Source organism: Pistacia vera, unplaced genomic scaffold (genome assembly GCF_008641045.1).
Source record: "Pistacia vera cultivar Batoury unplaced genomic scaffold, PisVer_v2 Contig454, whole genome shotgun sequence".
NCBI classification, from domain to species: domain Eukaryota; kingdom Viridiplantae; phylum Streptophyta; class Magnoliopsida; order Sapindales; family Anacardiaceae; genus Pistacia; species Pistacia vera.
In genome coordinates, this window is record NW_022196284.1 from 184,751 (window position 1) to 204,192 (window position 19,442).

The 19,442-nt window shown below is 36.3% G+C and overlaps 1 protein-coding gene across 1 annotated transcript; it reads left to right on the plus strand.

The window, feature by feature from the left end:
* Positions 1-2,235: 2,235 nt before the first annotated feature.
* Positions 2,236-4,758, plus strand: LOC116144729 (cation/H(+) antiporter 4-like). Its single transcript, XM_031430166.1, has 3 exons — positions 2,236-2,466; positions 2,565-3,560; positions 3,658-4,758. Exons 1-3 carry the CDS (start codon positions 2,236-2,238, stop codon positions 4,756-4,758), a joined length of 2,328 nt encoding a protein of 775 aa, XP_031286026.1.
* Positions 4,759-19,442: the final 14,684 nt, after the last annotated feature.

Consider the following 19,442-nt stretch of genomic DNA (forward strand, 5'->3'; position numbering starts at 1 on the left):
GCTGTTTCCCCCCTTGTAATCAGATTTTTGTATAAATAAAAATGCCTAGTTTCAATTTGTGGTGGGCTGTCGTGTGTTTATTTGTGGTTCATGCTCTCCCGGTTTTGAGTCGCGAGGGGGTACTCGTGCCTCTGAAGTCCTAAGTAGGTCATCAGCCTTGTTTTGCTTATAGGGTTGGTTGACAACCACTTGTTTTCTATTCCTTGAGTTGGGACGATGGACGTCGGCCTAAAGGACTATCGTCAAGTGGTCTTCTCAAAAGGCGTGAGTGTGAATTGAGTTACAAAAGTTGATTTTCTTCCTACTAGATTCGACAGATTTTCTCTTCCAATCCCCTCAATCCTCCTCACTCCCTCTCTTATTTTTCAAACCCCCTCTCAATTTTGCTGTTTTCTTCATTTATAAGAAGCCTTGGGAATGTCATGATGATAGGTGCATCAGCCAGATCGTTGTATGTTAAACGGTAGCCAGAGGCTCACATGCCCCTGCACTGTAGAGAATGATGGTGTCCCTCCTGACTGCAAGTGCCTTTATAGGCCTTCCGTTAGCTTAGCTACATGAAAGGCACGTCGAGTTTGCTTGGCCGCATGCTATTGATCGGAGTAGGCAACTCATATGTGGCAAAGTGATTTAGCAAAATAAAAGGATGATTCACATGGCAAGCCCTTTTTCTGTCTCGTCAAATGTCATGTTCATATATGTTCGCTTGCACTTCCTCGGTTTGCGTCATCACCGGGCTCAATATCTGCCTCGAATGGGGGCGTACTTCGAGCTTCCTAACTAGTTCCGAGCTAGAGACCCTTGCCGCACAATAAACATTTATTCTTAGAGTTTGAAAACGAAAATGCAAAATATAGTATTTTGAAAATAGAAAAATGATATTGTATTTACCATATATATCTAAATACACAAAGAAATGAATTGAAATGACAAAACTAAAAAAAAAAAAAAAAAAAAAAAAAAAAAAAAAAATCCTAACGGATACCTCAAATAAAAATTGAGAGAGATGCCTTTCTAGGCAAATATATTAAAATTTTAAAATATATAAAAAGATTTAAATTGCATTTAAATACATAAAGTATCAAATAGAACTTCCTAATACTTAAAATTTTTTGACATAGATGATAGCTAAGAATGTAAAATTCAATTAGAATGATTAATTACATTTTTGTGATTTTAACATTACAGTTATTTTTTTCTTAAATGTATAAGTTTATTTTTCTTAATAATATATAAAAAAATTTCTCAAAGCAAGCCCGGGCTAACCCTCTCTATCCTCCACCTGGGATGTTAGGAATTCAATCCATAACTAATCATGGACGTTATTAAAAAAATTATTAACCAATACTCAATGTACCAAGCCTCCAATTTCTTTCAAATTTATGTATATACATTCAATTTAATTTAATATTGTATATGAATTCGAACTAGTTCTTTGGGTACGTAGGAAGAACAATAACATTACATCGAAAATAAACAAATTAATTAGAGTTTTCCATTACATAACGATAAAACCAAATTTTCTATGATACTAATAGTTCCTCGGACTCAGATACGAAGAACATTAACATTTATATAAAACTTGTAACATACAATGTAAAGACTAACATGGAACAGAAATTTATTACATAGTAAATAATGACTGATAAAAATGAAATATGGCATGTAATATTAAACGTATGCAAACAAATTTCATACCATTTTTACGTCTATCAAACATAATTCAACATTGCCCGAAATTCCATCCAATATAAGTTATATTAAGCAAGCCAATAAACAACTAAGATGCCAAAAAATTTGTTGCAGAAGTTGGCAATAATAAGATGAGAATCATTAATTTTGTAACAGAAAAGTCAAGCTTAAAAGAGTCGTGAAAAAATATGGTTAGATGAAATAGCAGAAGTTGACACCTGAGTTCCAATGTGAAGTTAGTATAACAAATTAACAGTAGATCTTGTTTGTGCAGGCACCAACTTCATACAGTTTGGTCAATTGATTATGGTTGGTGTTGTGAAAAACCGGATTTCACAGCTGGGAATAACTAGATGTTTAAAATAAACAAAACCCGAAACTGTTTCCAGCTTTTGAGCCCTTCCTTTTTATCTACTCTTTCAATCCACATTCTTCATTCATTCATTCAATTCCAATGCAAACAACTTCTTCATTGCGGAGACTTTCTCTCTTCTCTTCTGTTCTAGATTATATTCTTTCTTCTTTTGTTTTCGATACTCGAATATGAAAAATGTTACAAGCCAACAAAGATACCCAATTGAGAGTTGTGTTATACTTCCTCCAAGGATCAGCTCTGCTGGTTTGTTGAGGGAATTTGATGATACAAATTATAGGTGGCTTGATTATGCGTCTCCAAGAATTCAGTTGATCATAGTTTTGATCATTGTCCTCACTCAAGGCTTTCATTCTATGCTCAAACATTTAGGCCTACCAGTCATGACCTCCCAGATCATTGTATGTTAAAATCTCAGGAATTTCAATAAAATTTTCCATTTATTATTCTTTGTTTGAGCTACTAATTTGCATTTCTCCTTTAATTTGTTCTAAACAAGGCTGGTGTATTATTATCTGAAGCAGTACTTCCAAAACAATGGTCAGATATTCTGATGTCTCAAGAAACTGTACAATTGCTTGGCACCTTAGGGGAGTTTGGCTATACATTTTTTGTGTTTCTGAGTGGAGTGAAAATGGACATAAGCATGGTAACCAGGGTGGGATCAAAGGCTTGTTATCTGGCTTTAATATCGATCTTCCCACCGATGATATACGCCATGTCAAGCACAGTAATGATGAGCAACAACCAGAAAGAATTCACCAGAATCTTGTATATTTCACCATTGTTTTATATCACATCTTTTCCAGTCATTCATTGCCTTCTAACAGAACTGAAAATCCTTAACTCAGAACTTGGTAGACTAGCACACTCAACCGCTATTATTGCTGACTTTCTTAGTTTTATTTGTGTAATTAGTGCTTCTGCTACTTTAGGAACAATTCAAGGAATTCCTACATCCCTTTCTCCTAAACTAGTACCTATATTTTTCTTCATTATTATCGTTATGGTTGTGCTCCGACCAGCAATGCTTTTGGTTGTGAAATTAACTCCTAAAGGGCGACAGGTAAACCAAACTTGCATTTATGCAATAATTATAGTGTTACTGTGCAGTATGAGGCTTATTCCTGAAGTTTTTAATAAGAATAAACCCCTGTTGGTGATTTATGCTCTTGGTCTGGCTGTCCCTCATGGACCCCCATTAGGATCTGCTCTGGTGGAGAAATTTGACACTATGGGTTCAGGTTTTTTTGTTCCAGTATTTGTCACAACATGTGCCATGAGATTACGGAAGTTAAGTCTAGATTTCAGTAACGAAATGGTAAAAGAGCATGCAATTATTTCTACCGTGACTTTATTAATGAAATTTCTGTCATGTTTGGGGCCATTGTTGTATAAGAAAATGCATAAACCTGATGCGTTTGCTCTTGCTCTCATATTGAGCGCCAAAGGAATTATTGAGTTAGCTGCCTATACATTAATGAGTGATGGAAAGGTATTTAATCAACCTTGAAAGCTAATCTAAAACTTAATTTTTTATTCAATCAAATCAAGGTAGTAACAATTCTGCTTATTCTTATTATCAAATGCAGGTTTTGTCTCCAGAAGTATTCCATGCAGGACTCATTTTTGTCACAATCAGCGGAAGCATTGTGCCTGTTTTGGTGAGAAAATTGTATGATCCTTCACGGAAATATGCCGGCTATCAAATAAGGAAAATTATGGATGCCAAGCTTGATGCAGAACTACAAATTATTACTTGCATTCATGTTCCAAACAATGTCACATCAGTCATCAACATGTTGAACATCTCATATCCCACAAAAGAAACCCCTTTAGCTGTTAGTGTGCTTCACCTTGTCAAGCTTAGTGGATTTGATGGCCCAATTTTCCTTTCCCATCAAAAGAGAAGTAAAAGCCTCACTGGTTACTGGTACTCCGAAAATGTCATCCTTTCCTTCAAGAAATTTGAGGGAAATCATTGGGGAGCTGTAACATTGAATGCCTTCACAGCTATCTCACCACCAGAGTTCATGCATGATGATATTTGTACTCTTGCACTTGACAAGCTTGCCTCTCTTATCATCCTTCCATTTCACAGAACATGGTATATTGATGGCTCAGTCCAATCCGAAGACACCACCGTCAGGAATCTAAATCAAAGAGTCCTAGAAAAAGCTCCTTGTTCCGTAGGAATCCTCATCGATCATGGCAACATAAGACGACCCATCTTTTCGGCTGCTCCAGCAGAATCATACTCTGAGGTTGCTATGCTGTTCTTTGGCGGCAACGATGACCGTGAGGCGTTGACACTAGCTAAAAGAATGGCTAGGAACACCAAAGTTAGGCTTACAGTAGCACAATTTATTGCCAAGAGTGATGACGGCGAAGTAGACTGGGAAATAATTCTTGATTCTGAGGTTCTGCAGAATGTTAAGAGTAATGATCGTATCAACTACATTAAGCACGTCGTAAACGACGGGCCTGAAACAGTAAACATTGTTCATTCAATGGTTGACGAATTTGATCTAATCATTGTTGGGAGAAGATACAACATAGAAGATCCACAAACTTCAGGACTCAAAGAATGGAGTGAGTTTCCAGAGATTGGAATTATGGGAGACTTGCTTGCTTCAAAAGATTTAACTGGGAAATGTTCAGTCTTGGTTGTGCAGCAACAACATATAGTTTAATTATTATGTTCATTATTAATTAACTAAGCCAAGAATTATGTCAGTTTAGAAGTTCCAGTAATAATTTTGGACGAAACAGTATATCAGTCGGTACATATTTTGTAGAATAAATAAATTTTTGTAGTTTATTCTTTGATTTGTTTAAATTTCCCTTAGACATATCAATTGGGAAGATTTGATTGATTTCAAATATCAAAATTGAGGTGTTTTATTCTTGTTATCTTGCATTTGCTAGAACCTAGAGTGATTCTACTCTCAAGGCTTTTATTGCTAACATCCAAATAAACAAGGTTTTCAAGACTGTTTAGACTCTCTGCCAAATTCGAAGCACATCATTAAAACACCATCTCATGTTTGGAATGAATTAAATAGTCACGAAGTTTCAACTGCAGTATCACTTAAGCGATTTAAACATATCGTTTAAGAGATAAGCTTATAGATAAGTTTACATCACTTAAACGATAAACTTATAGCGTTTAAGTTATAGTCATTTAGTAAAGAGTTTCATAATTATTTAATTCATTCCAAACTTAAAATAGTATTTTAATTCATTCCCGCCGCAAAATTCCCACAACTTTGTTGTCATTCAAATAAAGCACTTGCAGATTGCAACAATTCCCAATACAATCTGGAATGGGACTTGTTAAATTGTTACCATATAACCATATAACCACACTCTCACATATTTCACAAACATTCCAGGAGTTAACCAAAAAAGGTCAAGCTTCACTTTAGCAAAAAGATCCAAACCGCAGAAACTATATACAGTGCAAGCTCAAAGCCAAATTGACGCCAACTTTGTTCACTCCTTTATCATCTTCTAACGGCATGCAAGTGGAAAACAACTTGCACTACAAGTTGCAAAACCAGACACAAGTTAGCATGCAAGTGGAAACGCAAGTTGTAGATCAAACGAACCAAAACTCTTTATATACTTAGTTAGTTAATGATCGAACGGTGGAGAAGAATATTCTACATTATAAATTCTGTAATATTTCCTGTTTACAGTATGAGAAAATGAAAATATAATAGTGATATGTTTTCTTCTTCCTCTTCTCACACTTTTCTCACCTCTTTCTCTCTCTACTGTGTTGAAAATTTGGCATGGTATCAGAGCTGCCTTGACACACATCAGTTGCAAATCCAAGTACGCCTTCACCTTCCGGTCTTGCTTTGATTGAGAAAATGACAAACTCTTTCTCATCCAAAGCTCTGAACAACACCTTCCCCACCATCACTGTGAAGCCATGAGAGAGGAACTACACGTATTGGAAGTCTCAAGTCTTCCCAGTTCTGAAAGCTTATGAGTTAGAAAGCTTTGTCACAGGTGAGAAATCGTGTCCCTCTTCCTTTATTTCGTCATCAACCGATGAATCTAAGAAAGTAATCAATTCTAAACATATCATGTGGAAGAAAATAGATCAATTTCTATTTAGCTGGTTAATCTCATCCATATCCGAAACTATATGTTTAGGCATGTAGCAAATTGGAGACAGCCTATGATATATGGCATACCCTAGAGATGCATTTCTTGACTGATTCTAAAGCTAGAGTGTTGCACTTAAGAAACCGGTTGCAAACCACTAAGAAAGAGAATTCTAGCATAAACGAATAAGTATTAAAGATGAAAGAGATCGCTGGTTTTCTTACTGCCACTAGAGTAACCATAAATGATGAAGACTTGCTATTATATATCCTTGATGGCCTTGGCCCTGAATATGATGTCATGGTAGCAACTTTAATGTCAAAGAGTAGTGAAGTATCTCTACAAGAAGCTCAATTCCTACTGCACAAACATGAAGGTTAGAAAAACAACACACAGCCTATATAGGCTTTCATGAAGTTGCTGCATTCCTAGCAACTAAACATTCATTTTCTTCATCCCAAAACATGCCACTACAAAATAGCTTAGAGTAACCAACACAACATCTCACTCAATCTCTACCTCCAAACCAAAATGAACACAAAAACACCTATCAAATTGGTCAAAATTTCCGGAATTATAATCCAAGTTTTGGCAAAGGCAGAGGCAGGAATTTTTATAAGCCAAGATTATTTTGTCAATTGTGTTGGAAAACTGGTCACATGGCCCTTCAATGTTACCATCGGTTTGACACTAATTTTTAAGGGAATCAAAATCATAAACCTCACTTTGGAATGGACTACAATATGACACATCAATCTGCACAAATGACACCTCCTGCTCAAGCCTATTTTGTAAGCACACAACATCCATATGCCAGCCATGTTCCAAATCAGTTTCCTTATATCTCCACACGTATAAGTCACAATCCAGTACAGCTTCAAAACTTAGCACTAGCAAATCAGCCTTAGTACACCTATTCAACCTTTCATGCTGATCAAACATAGTCACCTTATGAACCTTCAGGAGAAACACAAATGAAAAGCCACTCAGCTGAAAAATCAACATCTCAAACAGCCACTCCATTCACCATAGCAAATCCTACTTGGTATATTGATTCAAGAGCAACTTACCATATCACCCCAAATTTACAGAATCTTTCCTTCAAAAATCAATACAATGGTTCAGAGTATCTTCAAGTGGGCTATGGTCAATGTCTTGACATTTCTCACACAGGTTTGACTCTTTTTCCTTCTTCTTGCAAAAACAAGTCTTTGCAACTTAAAAATATTCTATGTGTACCTAAAGTAACAAAAAATCTTCTAAGTATTTCAAAGATTATACGTGACAATAATGTGGCTGTTGAATTTTTTGTGGATGAATGTGTTGTTAAGGACAAGACATCACAGGTGATTCTATTTAAAGGCTATGTACATAATGGACTTATCAGCTCGACATTCTAACTGACTTCCACAATAAAAAAGCTGAGTCCTCTACAACATTATCTCCACAACTGCAAGTCTCTCAAGTGTTCCTTTATTCAGCAGACTCCTCCATCAGTTCAAAGTCTACTACATCTACGACTGCAAATTTGAATAACTCATCTCATCCTAGTACTTCATGTCCAGTTACTACTACAACAAATAATGAATCTTTACATTCAGCTATTGATAAAGTGGGAGAGTTGTGGCATAGAAGACTTGATCATCCTCATTCTTTTGTACTTAAAACTCTTGTTACAAATTTGAATGTTAAAGATCATAGCTTAAATAGAATTAGTTTTTGTGAAGCATGTCAGTATGGGAAGCTTCATCAAGGTCATTTTCCTTCTTCCAACTCTCAAACAAATACGCCCTTTGAGCTTGTTTTTGTAGATGTTTGGGGACCTACCCCTTTTAGTTCAGCTACTAGTTATAGATATTACTTACTCTTGGTTGATGACTACACTAGGTACTCGTGGATCTATCCAATGAAGCTCAAATCTGAAGTTAACAATATAATACAACAATTCGTACAACTAGTTACTCAGCAATTTGACAAAAAGATAAAGACATTGCAATCAGATTGGGGTGGAGAGTTTCATTCTTTAGTCGTATATTTTGCTCAACAAGGGGTACATTTTAGGCATCCATGCCCTCACACACACAAAGAAAATGGTAAAGTAGAATGCAAACATAGGCATGTGACTGAAAAGGGATTAACATTGTTGGCCCAAGCTTCCATGCCACTTGAATATTAGTGGTTTGCATTTCACATGGCTGTGTATCTAATTAACAGGCTACCTATAGTGGTTCTACATAATCAAACTCCTTTTCAAGGGCTTCTGCACAAGTGCCTGAACTACCAGGCTATTTGGATCTTTGGGTGCCAATGTTTTCCTTTAATCAGACACAACCAAAACATAAGTTTGCCTTCCATTCTGAGCAATGTGTTCTTTTGGGGTATAGCTCACATCATAAGGGATATTTGGGTCTTAATGCTCATGGCAAGGTCTACACTGTTCAGAGTGTAAAGTTTAATGAGGAAGTCTTCCCTTTTGCTCATGATTTCGCTTTTACACCTATGCCCACTGAAACCATAAACTGTCCGCAGTTTTCTTAGTCTTGGAAAATTCCAGTTGACATTTCTTCTCTAAAACAGCCTATGTCAGATTCCTCTCGATTTTCATTATCCTCCACTACGTCTCCTGCTCTAAATCCTATTACCTCCATAATACCTATCAACACTTCCCCGCAACCTCTCTCATTTCAACTGGAGTTTGATCTTTGGGGTTATCATACTACAGCACCTCCATCCTCTCTTCCACCATCTAACCCTTCTACTCAAAATATCCATCCCATGACAACTAGACAGAAAACAAAAGCTCTCATCAATTATGTTCTTCCTGAAATTCATTAAGAACCTTCCTTTGTTGCTGATGCGCTTTAGCACCCTCTTTGGATCAAAGCCATGATAGCTGAGTTTGATGCACTGCATGTTAGTAATCAATGTACCATACGCAGCGGAAAAACAAAAATTCAATCGATAAATCAATTACCTTTCTTTGCCAACATCCGAGTATAGATTATACCGTTTACATGTTTAAAAACAAAATCTGTATAAAGTATATCCATTCAAGGATTAGAATACTTCAAGCCTAGTTTACCCTTGCAACCAAACACACCCTTTATGGTATTTTAATTAATTATTATTATTATAATTAAAATCAATTAATATATAATAATATATTAATATTTAATTAATAATAATAATTCACTTAAATATATACAAAGATATATTTAAATATAATCTCACTAATTTAATTTTAATATTAAAATTAAATACATGCAACAACCTTAGCAAATTTAATTGCACTGTGAGATTACCAAAATACCCTTTCATCCTAAAAAAAAAAAAAAAATACCATTCTCACAAATTGATTCTTAAATTATTTTCTAAGTGTGTGACCCGTAGGCTCCTCATCATATCGGCAGTGTGTACTATCGCGATTAACACCAATTAATCGTCCCACTACACCCAGACCAAGATTGGCCCTTAGCAAGGCATTATGGCCACCCAATAGACTCGGATTCAACGAAACTGCAGCTTGTCAGCGATATGGTTACCGTGCAATCAAATCATTTCATCAACTGTTATTACATCGAGACTGAGGTATAGAGATAGTGTTAACCTCAGATATCCTCGACATGTTTGTATTCAGTTACTATACCAATGACAAGAATATTAAATTGGATTGAGCATCAACTCAATCCCACTATGGCCACAGATTTAGTGTCATTGCCATTCATTAATTACCCAGTGAGATAACTTCTCTCGTACCTAGGAGTGATGAATCCTTTGTCGATCCACCATAGTCTCGATACACTTCTCAATGTAGCCAATCACTACCATATTGATAGCTCTAAATAGAATTACGTTGGGCTAGTGTCAAACTACACAAATTTGTGCACAAGGCACTCCAGTGATCTCAAGTCTAAGGATCACATGCACCACCATCCGTTAAAGGATTTATTCCATAGACACTGGGGTTACCATCCATATGGAATCCTCTGATGGGCATGTCCAGTGAACTTACCTCTAGCGAGCACCCATGCGTTGCACCAGGTTGTCGGCAAACAGCCTTGACAAGTGAGATCAGTCACCGTCTTTCAACAAGGTCGTTCAATACTATGATAGTCTTACCGTATTGTCTATGTCCTTGGTCAGAATAATACTGGGGTTACAGACGTTTCTAGAATGGCCATCATATGTAATCATAGGGTTCTCACTATCAAGATTTGAAACACTTGATACCCTCGTCACGGTTCTACCATCCTAAGGACATATATCATTACATACACGATATAGAATATTGATAAATAAACATTTATTACAGAGTCAATTTACAATAATTGATTGGCTCTAAGGCACCTACTCTAACACTACAAGTCAATCATACATGGACTTTAGTTCCATATACAGATGATATGACCTTGGTTAGGAATAAATGAGTCTTTAAGGTCAAGTTAAATGCTGATGGAAGTCTTCAACGGTATAAAATGCAGCTTGTCGCAAAAGCTTTTCATCAGATTCCTAGCATTGATTATTTTGAGATGTTTTCTCTTGTTATTAAAGCTTCCACCATTAAAGTTATACTCTCTCTTGTTGTCTACAATGGATGGGAAGTGCAACAAGTCAACGTTAACAACGCCTTCCTCAATGGCGACCTTACCGAGTATATGTATATGTCTCAACCAAAGGGGTTTGTTGATTCTTCTAAACCATCCTACGCCTGTAAACTTCACAAAGCCCTATATGGGTTGAAGCAAGCACCACGAGCATGGTTTGACAAACTTAAGTCAGCGTTGGTCAGTCATGGTTTAACAAATTCTACATCAGACTCCAACCTGTTCCACTATCATTAGGATACCGTAGTTGTCTACATACTTGTTTATGTAGATGACATCCTGTTAACTGGCAATAATACCTCTCTTATTCAACATATTGTCACTTGTTTAGATGATACTTTTGGCCTCAAGATTCTTGGTCCTGTCCACTACTTCCTTGGCATTTCTGTCGTTCATACATCTTATAGTCTTTAGCTGAATTAGCAGAAATATGCTAAAGAAGTTCTCCAGTGTTTTGGTATGCAACACTGCAACCTGTGTACTACCCCCATGGTGCTTGGTTCCAAGCTGCAATTTGATGATAGACCTTTCTTTGATCAGCCCTCTCTGTATGGTAGCCTTATTGGGGCTCTCCAATATCTTACAATAACTAGACTCGACATCTCATTTGTCGTTAATAAGCTGAGCCAATTCCTTAAAGCCCCCACAACTAATCATTGGCAAGCCTGTAAGCATGTTCTTCGTTATCTTCAAGGCACTTTGAGTCATGGCCTCACCTTTCGAAAGAGTTCTACCTTGCACCTTGAAGGCTATGCGGATGCCGATTTGGAAAGTAATCTGTATGATAAAAAATCTACCAGTGGCTATTATCTCTTTCTTGGGTCAAATTTAATCCAATGGAAGTCCAAAAAGCAACAGGTGGTAGCCTTCTCTTCCATTGAAGCTGAGTACCGTGCCTTGGCTCAAGCTTCCACTGAAGTGGCTTGGCTCCAAAATCCTTTTCATGAGCTTCATATTACCATCCCTAGTGTTCTCGTTCTCTGGTGTGATAACACCAATGCAGGTGCTCTTGCCACCAATCTCGTGTTCCACGCACGCACCAAACACATTGAAATTGATGTCATTTTGTTTGGGAAATGATTCAGTAAAAACGCTTGATGGTATGTTGCCTCTCAGTTTCAGGTTGCTGATATTTTGACCAAGTCGTTGTCTGGTTCTCGTTTTAAAACTCTCCATGATGATCTGCACATTGTTGCAACCTCCTCTCCATTTGAGCTTGGGGGACAATCCTTAGCATGTCAAGCCTCAAATTCTACAAATTCAGTAGCAAAAATAAACAATTCTCAATAGCAGCAGGAGAATTAGTCCAATCTATTTGAATCAACCCAACCTATCTTTGGAGTATCAAATTTTTATTTTTTATTTTTTTTTTTTTTTTTTTTTTTTTGACTTAAGTTCAGCCTGAGGGATGNCCGCATAAGTTGAATCAACTTAGTAAAGTGATAAAACTTTCACACACACACACACCCAAGCACAAATGAACAAGTTAACCCATTCGCATAAGTTTAATCAACTTAGTAAAGTGATAAAAACTTTCACACACACACACACAAAAGCACAAATGAACAAATTAACCCATTCCGCATAAGAAACTTTCACACACACACACACACACACACACACACACACACACCTCTCTATAGTGATATTCAATATAAGAATAACTTTCATGTAGTCATAAAAAATTTCGGTCTAACTTAGACTAGTTATAAATAAGAATAAACTCCACATTATAATAAATTATATTTTTTTAAGTCATGTCTTAAGGAACTTGCCTCCACATAGTGATAACTATTTGTATATTGCAAAAAATATATATACTATGTTACATTAAATGTTTAAGATGAAATAAAATATCTATTTAAAGTTATTTAGGAAAATGATTTGTGTTGTAGTACTATGTATTTGTGAGACTTTGAGCAAAGTAAGAAAGAAAAAGGGAGAAAGGTAAAGAAATACATGAGAAAGAGAGAAATCTGAAAATTTGGTGTATTAGTTTTTCTTGATATTTGTTTAGTTACACTGTACACTTTTATAGTATTAACATGAGTATAACAAATCTCTAACTAATCTTGTTATTGCTAACTGAATGTTAACAGAAAGGTAACAACTAACATATTGACAGATGACACTTTTACCCCTTTACTAACATCTTCCCCTCTAACTAATCTTGTTATTGCTAACTGAATGTTAACAGAAAGGTAACAACTAACATATTGACAGATGACACTTTTACCCCTTTACTAACATCTTCCCTTAATTAAGCTGGACCTAGGAGGAGATATAGACACTTTCACTCCTTTACTAACATCTTCCCTTGAGCTGAACCTGGGAGGAAGTACAGGCACTTTTACCCCTTTACTAACATCTTCTCTTAAGCTGGACCTAGGAGAATTGACAACACCCCTGCTCAAAATTAATCAGCAATAATCAAAAGAATTGAATCATCTCTCGTAGCTCCAACTTTCAGTAGAGTCAAGTACCAACTGCATTAATCACAATCAACACAACATGTTCAGTACAACTGCATTAACCACAATGCTCCTGAAGCAGCTCATTTATCACAATCACAGTCTACTACTAGTTCAATTACCAACTTCATTCACGTTACAAATTATCAACACAACATGTTTAGTACAACTGTATTAATCACAATGCTCATGAAGCAGCTCATTCATCGCAATCACATTTTGCTACTAATTATCACAAAGACATGCCAATTTCCACTCTGTTGTCAAATATCAAACGAATATCAAGCTTACTCTGTTGCCTTTCACTCTGTTGTAAAAAAAATCAAAAGAACATCAAGCTTAATATGTTGTCAATTTCGCATTAGTAAGTGAGTTATCAGCATCAACAACATTAGCATTAGTAGATTTAGTATCTGTATCACTAAGAAAGCTAGCCACAATAGTCAGTTTGTCTCGAAGAACCTCAAACCTTGTAGTGGATAATGCTTTAGTAAAAATGTTAGCTTTTTGGTAATCAGTGGGCACATATTGGACTTTAAGATGATTAGCTGCAACCTCTCTCGAACATAATGGGCATCCATTTCTATGTGTTTGGTTCTTGCATGAAACACTAGATTAGAAGCTAGTGATCTAGCACTTTGATTGTCACACCAAATGATAGGTGTAGTATGAAGAGTTAGTCCCATTTCAGAGAAGAGACTTTGAAACCAGGCTATTTCTGTGGCTCCTTGTGCAAGGGCACGGTATTCAGCTTTAGTGGAGGATAGAGCTACTACTTTTGTTTGCGTGAACTCCATTGAAGTAGGTTTGGACTGAGAAATTGACAGCAGCAACTTGTGGATCTCCTATCTTGGATACAACCTGCCCAGTCAGCATCTATAAAGCATTCTAGGTGAAATCTATGGACTTTGTGAAATGTAACACCAAAATCCATAGTTCCTTTAATGTATCTAAGGAGTCTCTTGCAAGCCTACCAATGAAGATGAGTAGGGGCCTTGAGAAACTGACTTAGCTTGTTCACTGAATAAGCAATGTCAGGCCGGGATAATGGCAAGTATTGAGGGCCTCAATTGTACTTCTATATAGGGTTGGTTTGTCAAAACATTCACTGTCCTCAAATGTGATCTTGTTGCCTACTGCCATAGGTGTAGAGCACTGGTTACAATCCATCATTGTTGTCTTGATTAAGAGGTCTCGAGCATACTTTTCCTAACTCATGTGAATGCTGGAGGCTGTTCTATTGACTTCAAAACCCAAAAAATATTTGAGAGATCCTAGTGTTTTCAATGCAAACTCATCATTCAACTTTTGAACCATAGTTTTAACCAACTCAGAATCATTTCCTATTAACAAGATGTCATCCACATAGACAACAACATAAAGGGTCTGATCATTATGTCTATAAATGAACAAACTGGAGTTAGCTATAGAAGGTGCAAAACCCCATTGAAGAAATGCAGTTTTTAGCTTCTCAAACTAGGCTCTAAGGGCCTGTTTTAACCCATATAAGACTTTAACTAACTTGCAAACATAAAGGGGATTTGAGCATCAACAAAGCCTGTAGGTTGAGTGATAGGCTTTTCGCAAGTATATGAAATCATGCAAGTAATAAAGCTCGAGTAAACTAGTGTCGAATCCCAAAGGAACTACCTACCAAGTACCAAACTAGTCTATTTTATTGCTATTTGATAAAACAGAATTTTAAGAATGACTTTAATGAAAAAGAAAATAAACTAAAAACTAAACAAAATGCAGAATTTGTTAACAATTTGAAGTCAAGATCAATATAACTAAACCTAGGGCACAGATTTCACACCAATTTAATCATATGCATTGACAATTATTGCTAACCTAATTAAGCATATTCTAAAAGCCAAATTCCCTAAAATTCCACTAATTTTCTCTCGAACAATTAGCAAATTAACCCTTAAGCAACAACCCAAAATATCTCTAAGTTGGATTTAGGAGTTAAGAGATCATTAAGTTCTATAGAATTTACCAGAGCCTCACAGATCGCGGTAACCTATCTCTAGCATTCGCTCAATCTATGGTTTTATTACCTTAGACAAATCAGGTTTCATTTCTCGATCTCAACCCAACCCATGATATCATTCAATTCTCGGATCCTTAAGAATTGAAAGCATTATGCACAATAATAAAACTTAGAATTAAAAGCTCAATAGGAATTAACAACAATTTAAGTCAATACATATTCATAAATTGGGCTACATCTTAGCCCTAGAAAAGAGAATTAGCTCATAATAAACATGAAAAAAACAATCATATTTATTGAAACATTCATCATGAGTTTACAAGAAAAGAATAAGGAAAACTTCTCTATATTGTGAATCAAAGCTCCAGAATTTCTGTTACTTCTCTTCTCTCCAGATTTTTCTCCCTTTCTTCTCACCAAAAGATCCCCTAAATAATGTTAAAAGACTTCTATTTATATCCCACAATTGTTAGGGTTTGTTTTTCCTTAATTCTATTTGATTTGGAACCCTTAACCCTATTCTCCTGGCTAAAAACGGACAACAAACTAGTGACTTTTGTGACTGTGCCGTGGCACTGTGCTGCGGCATAGTAGCTACTAGAAAAAGTGTGCTGCGGCACAGTAGCTGCTGCCCTTTTCCCGCATCATTCCACTGTTCTTCAAAGATGTTAATTTTTGAACTCGATAATGATGGAATTTGGAAAAGTTGTAAACATATGAAATGTAGCCCTTTGAATCAGCTTTCCAACGGTTCAACAATTGTCTTAAACCGAGTTCTACAGATGAGTATATTATCAAAATACCGAGGTATGTGCAAGCTGGAATGTAATCTAGAATCTTCTCTTTACTTCAACTTCCATAACTTCTTCAATTCAACTCCAATTCTTGATCCGTTTGTTTCCGCTCGTCACTCATTCCATTTCCAACATGATTCTTCATTTGAGCATAATATTTAAGCACTAGTGACCTGCAAAACACTCAAAAATACCCGTGATCCCGTAAAAGGCAATTATGAAAATATTAAGCAACTTACCAAATTAAGCCTAATTTCCCACAATTAATCCCCCAAAAACCACTAACTAAATGTGTATTTTCAAGCTCTTATCATTGAGTCGTGTAGACTGTATCACTTAACTCACCATTTAAAAATGCACTGTTAATGTCCACCTGCTGAATATCCCATCCATAGGTGATAGCCAAGCTTAACACAACTTTTATTATAGCCGATTTAATGATTGTGCTAAAGGTTTCAAGATAGTCAACTCCAGGGGTTTGTTGGAAACCTTTAGCAACTAATCTTACTTTGTATCTTTGGATGGAACCATCTGAGTTGTGTTTGATTCGAAAACCCACTTACAGCTTACTATGTTCATGTTAGGTTTAGTAGGGACAAGTTCCCAAGTGTTACTTGATTGCAAGGCATCAAACTCACTTTGCATGGCAGCTTTCCAGGAAGGATGATTGAGAGCTTCATAGACACTAGTAGGCTCAGTTGTATCAAGAGAAAAGGAGGAGACTATGGAGGAAGCTAACATGGAGCTATGAAGTTTGGCCTTAGATCTATTGAGCATAGGGTGAATGTTGAGAGATTGGGAATCAAAAAAAGTTCAATTGTGAGATTTATACCCTTCAAAAAATCAGTTTAGTGAGGTGGATGAGAGGACTGTGATTGTGAAGACTGAGGATCAAAGGGTAGGTCTATTGTCAGATGGATATTTTTAGGAGAAGTGTCTAATGAAGGTGAGGCAGAAGGTGGAGCAAATACAGAGGGATTAGGAGACTGATCAGAACCAGGGGAAGACGTAGTGAGTTTTGGAACTGAAAGAAAAGACTGAGTAGATACATATGAATTGTGAGACTGATCAAAACAAGATAAAGACTCAACAGGTTTTGTGACAAGAGGAGGGGACTGAGTAGATACAGACTTGTGATTTACTAGTAGAGAGCAGGATAATGGAAAATTAGGGGATTTTGACAATGTTGAGTATTGCTAATCACATGCAGGCAAAGGAGTAGGAATAATAAAGGCAGTAGAAGAGGTATAAGAAGGAAATATTGATGATGATAGAGGAAATTTATTCTATGATGGTGAAGAGAAATTTTGTGCAAAAGGAAAAGTAGACTCATCAAACTTAGCACTTAAATAGACATAAGTTTTTCCATGTGAGTCCATGCACTTGTATCCCTTGTGATGCATACTAAATCCAATAAAGGTGCATTGAGTTGTGTGAAATGCAAACTTATGAGAATTGTAGGGTCGGATAAAGGGGTAGACTGCATAACCAAAAACTTTTATGACTAAATAATCTGGATTTTGTTTGAATAAAACTTGAAAAGGGCAGGAATTGGACAAAATAGGGGTAGGTAATCTATTTGTGAGATATGTTGCTGTTTGGAAGGCATGCCACCAGTACTTTAGAGGCATGCTAGTTTGAGCCAATAAGGTCAATCCTTGCTCAACTATTGGCCTATGTTTGCACTCAACCCTTCCATTTTGTTGGTGTGTATAAGGACAATGGTGTCTTACAACAATACCATGATTAACAAAATAAGATGTTAGACTCCTAAACTCACCTCCCCAATCTGTTTGAACACATTTCAAAGGCTTATTAAATTGTCTCTGTACAAGTTTATGAAACTGTTGAAAAACCAAGTTTGTTTCAGACTTAGTTTTTTAAGGGAAAAATGTAGGTAAACTTATTGTAATCATCCAGAAATTGGATGTAATATTTAAAGCCTTTAGAGGATGATTTGGGTGCTGGTCCCCAAAGTTCTGAATGAACTAATTCTAAAGGTTGAGAAGCTTTAGAAGCTAATTTGGGAAATATGGATTGGTGAAGTTTTCCAAATTAGCAGGCTGTGTAGAACTCTAATGATCCTTGAATTGAGCAATTGTACAAGGAACTCATGACTTTAGCGAGGATAGTAGGATTGGGGTGTCCTAAACATTTATGCCATAACATGCAGTTGGTCTTTTCTACTAGAAATAATTGAAAAGTTTTGCTTTTATTATCATTAGTAGCGTTATTACAAGCAGATACAATATTGGACAGATTAGAGGGAATTGAATCAGCCTTAACAGAAACTGAATCAGAATTAACATTAGACTATTTGAAATCATACAAAGCGCTAGCAACATTATTTTGACATGACTGTGTAACTACAAATGGCAGAGATTACTTAAAGTGCAATGAACTTGCAGTCTTGGTTGACAAGTTGAAAGCTGAAGATGAAGGATTTGACTGACCAGTAGACAAATTTGAGTTTGAAAAAGATGGATTGGTTGAAGTTTGGAGTTGGTATAGGCTAGCCTTAAGCTTTCCTTGAAGAAAAATATCTTTGGAGTGCTTGTCTTTAAACCAAATAGTGATCATCAAAAAATTCAACAATGACATTATTGTCTTTGGTAAATTTGGAAATACTTAATATATTTTTTGTAATAGAAGGCACACATAACACATATTTCAAATGAAGAGACCTAGATTGACATGCAAATGAAGTAAAACTAGTGTGAGAGATAGGAAGTAGCTCACCATTTCCAACCTGAAGCTGCTCATTGCCAGTGTAGTTTGAATTCAATGTAAGCTGAGATACATCAGAGGTCACATGTTCTGTTGCTTTAGAATCCATGTACCAAGAGACATCTTGAACCATGGCTGGAGTGGCAATGTAATGTGCAACAGGATTAGATCCAGGAGGAACATGTGTTTGAGACAAAAATGCTTGATTTTGAGGATTGTGCATAGATGGTTATGATCCATGTGATATCTGAGGCTGCACTGGAGTTGATTGAGAAATGACTGGAAATCCAACTGACTTAGCAATTGAGCTGTGTGAGACAGTATTGGAGAAGTCAAGTTGTGAAGTCATAGGATTAAGTGCACTAGAGTTGTAAGGAACATGTGGAGGGTAAAATTGTGGCTGAAAGTTCTCCGGTGATCTGAGATAATTCTGAGCAAAATTGTTTCTACCTGGCACATTATTTGCTCTAGTAAAACTAGTATCAAATCGGTGATAGCAGTTTAATGCTAAATTTCCAGTTTTTCCACAAACTTGACATACCAGCCTGTTTCTTCCAAAACCTCTGCCTTTACCTTGACCACCACCAATTGTGGAGAGTAAGATGGGTTGTAAAATGATGGGTTATAGGTGGTTAGATTGGGAATGGATTGTGTAGAGGTGTATATATG

Excerpts from the sequence above, each read along its gene's own strand:
- LOC116144729 (XM_031430166.1), top strand. The coding sequence starts at position 2,236 with ATGAAAAATGTTACAAGCCAACAAAGATACCCAATTGAGAGTTGTGTT. Across the intron at positions 2,467-2,564 it reads TCATGACCTCCCAGATCATT|GCTGGTGTATTATTATCTGA; the intron begins GTATGTTAAAAT and ends GTTCTAAACAAG. Across the intron at positions 3,561-3,657 it reads CATTAATGAGTGATGGAAAG|GTTTTGTCTCCAGAAGTATT; the intron begins GTATTTAATCAA and ends TATCAAATGCAG.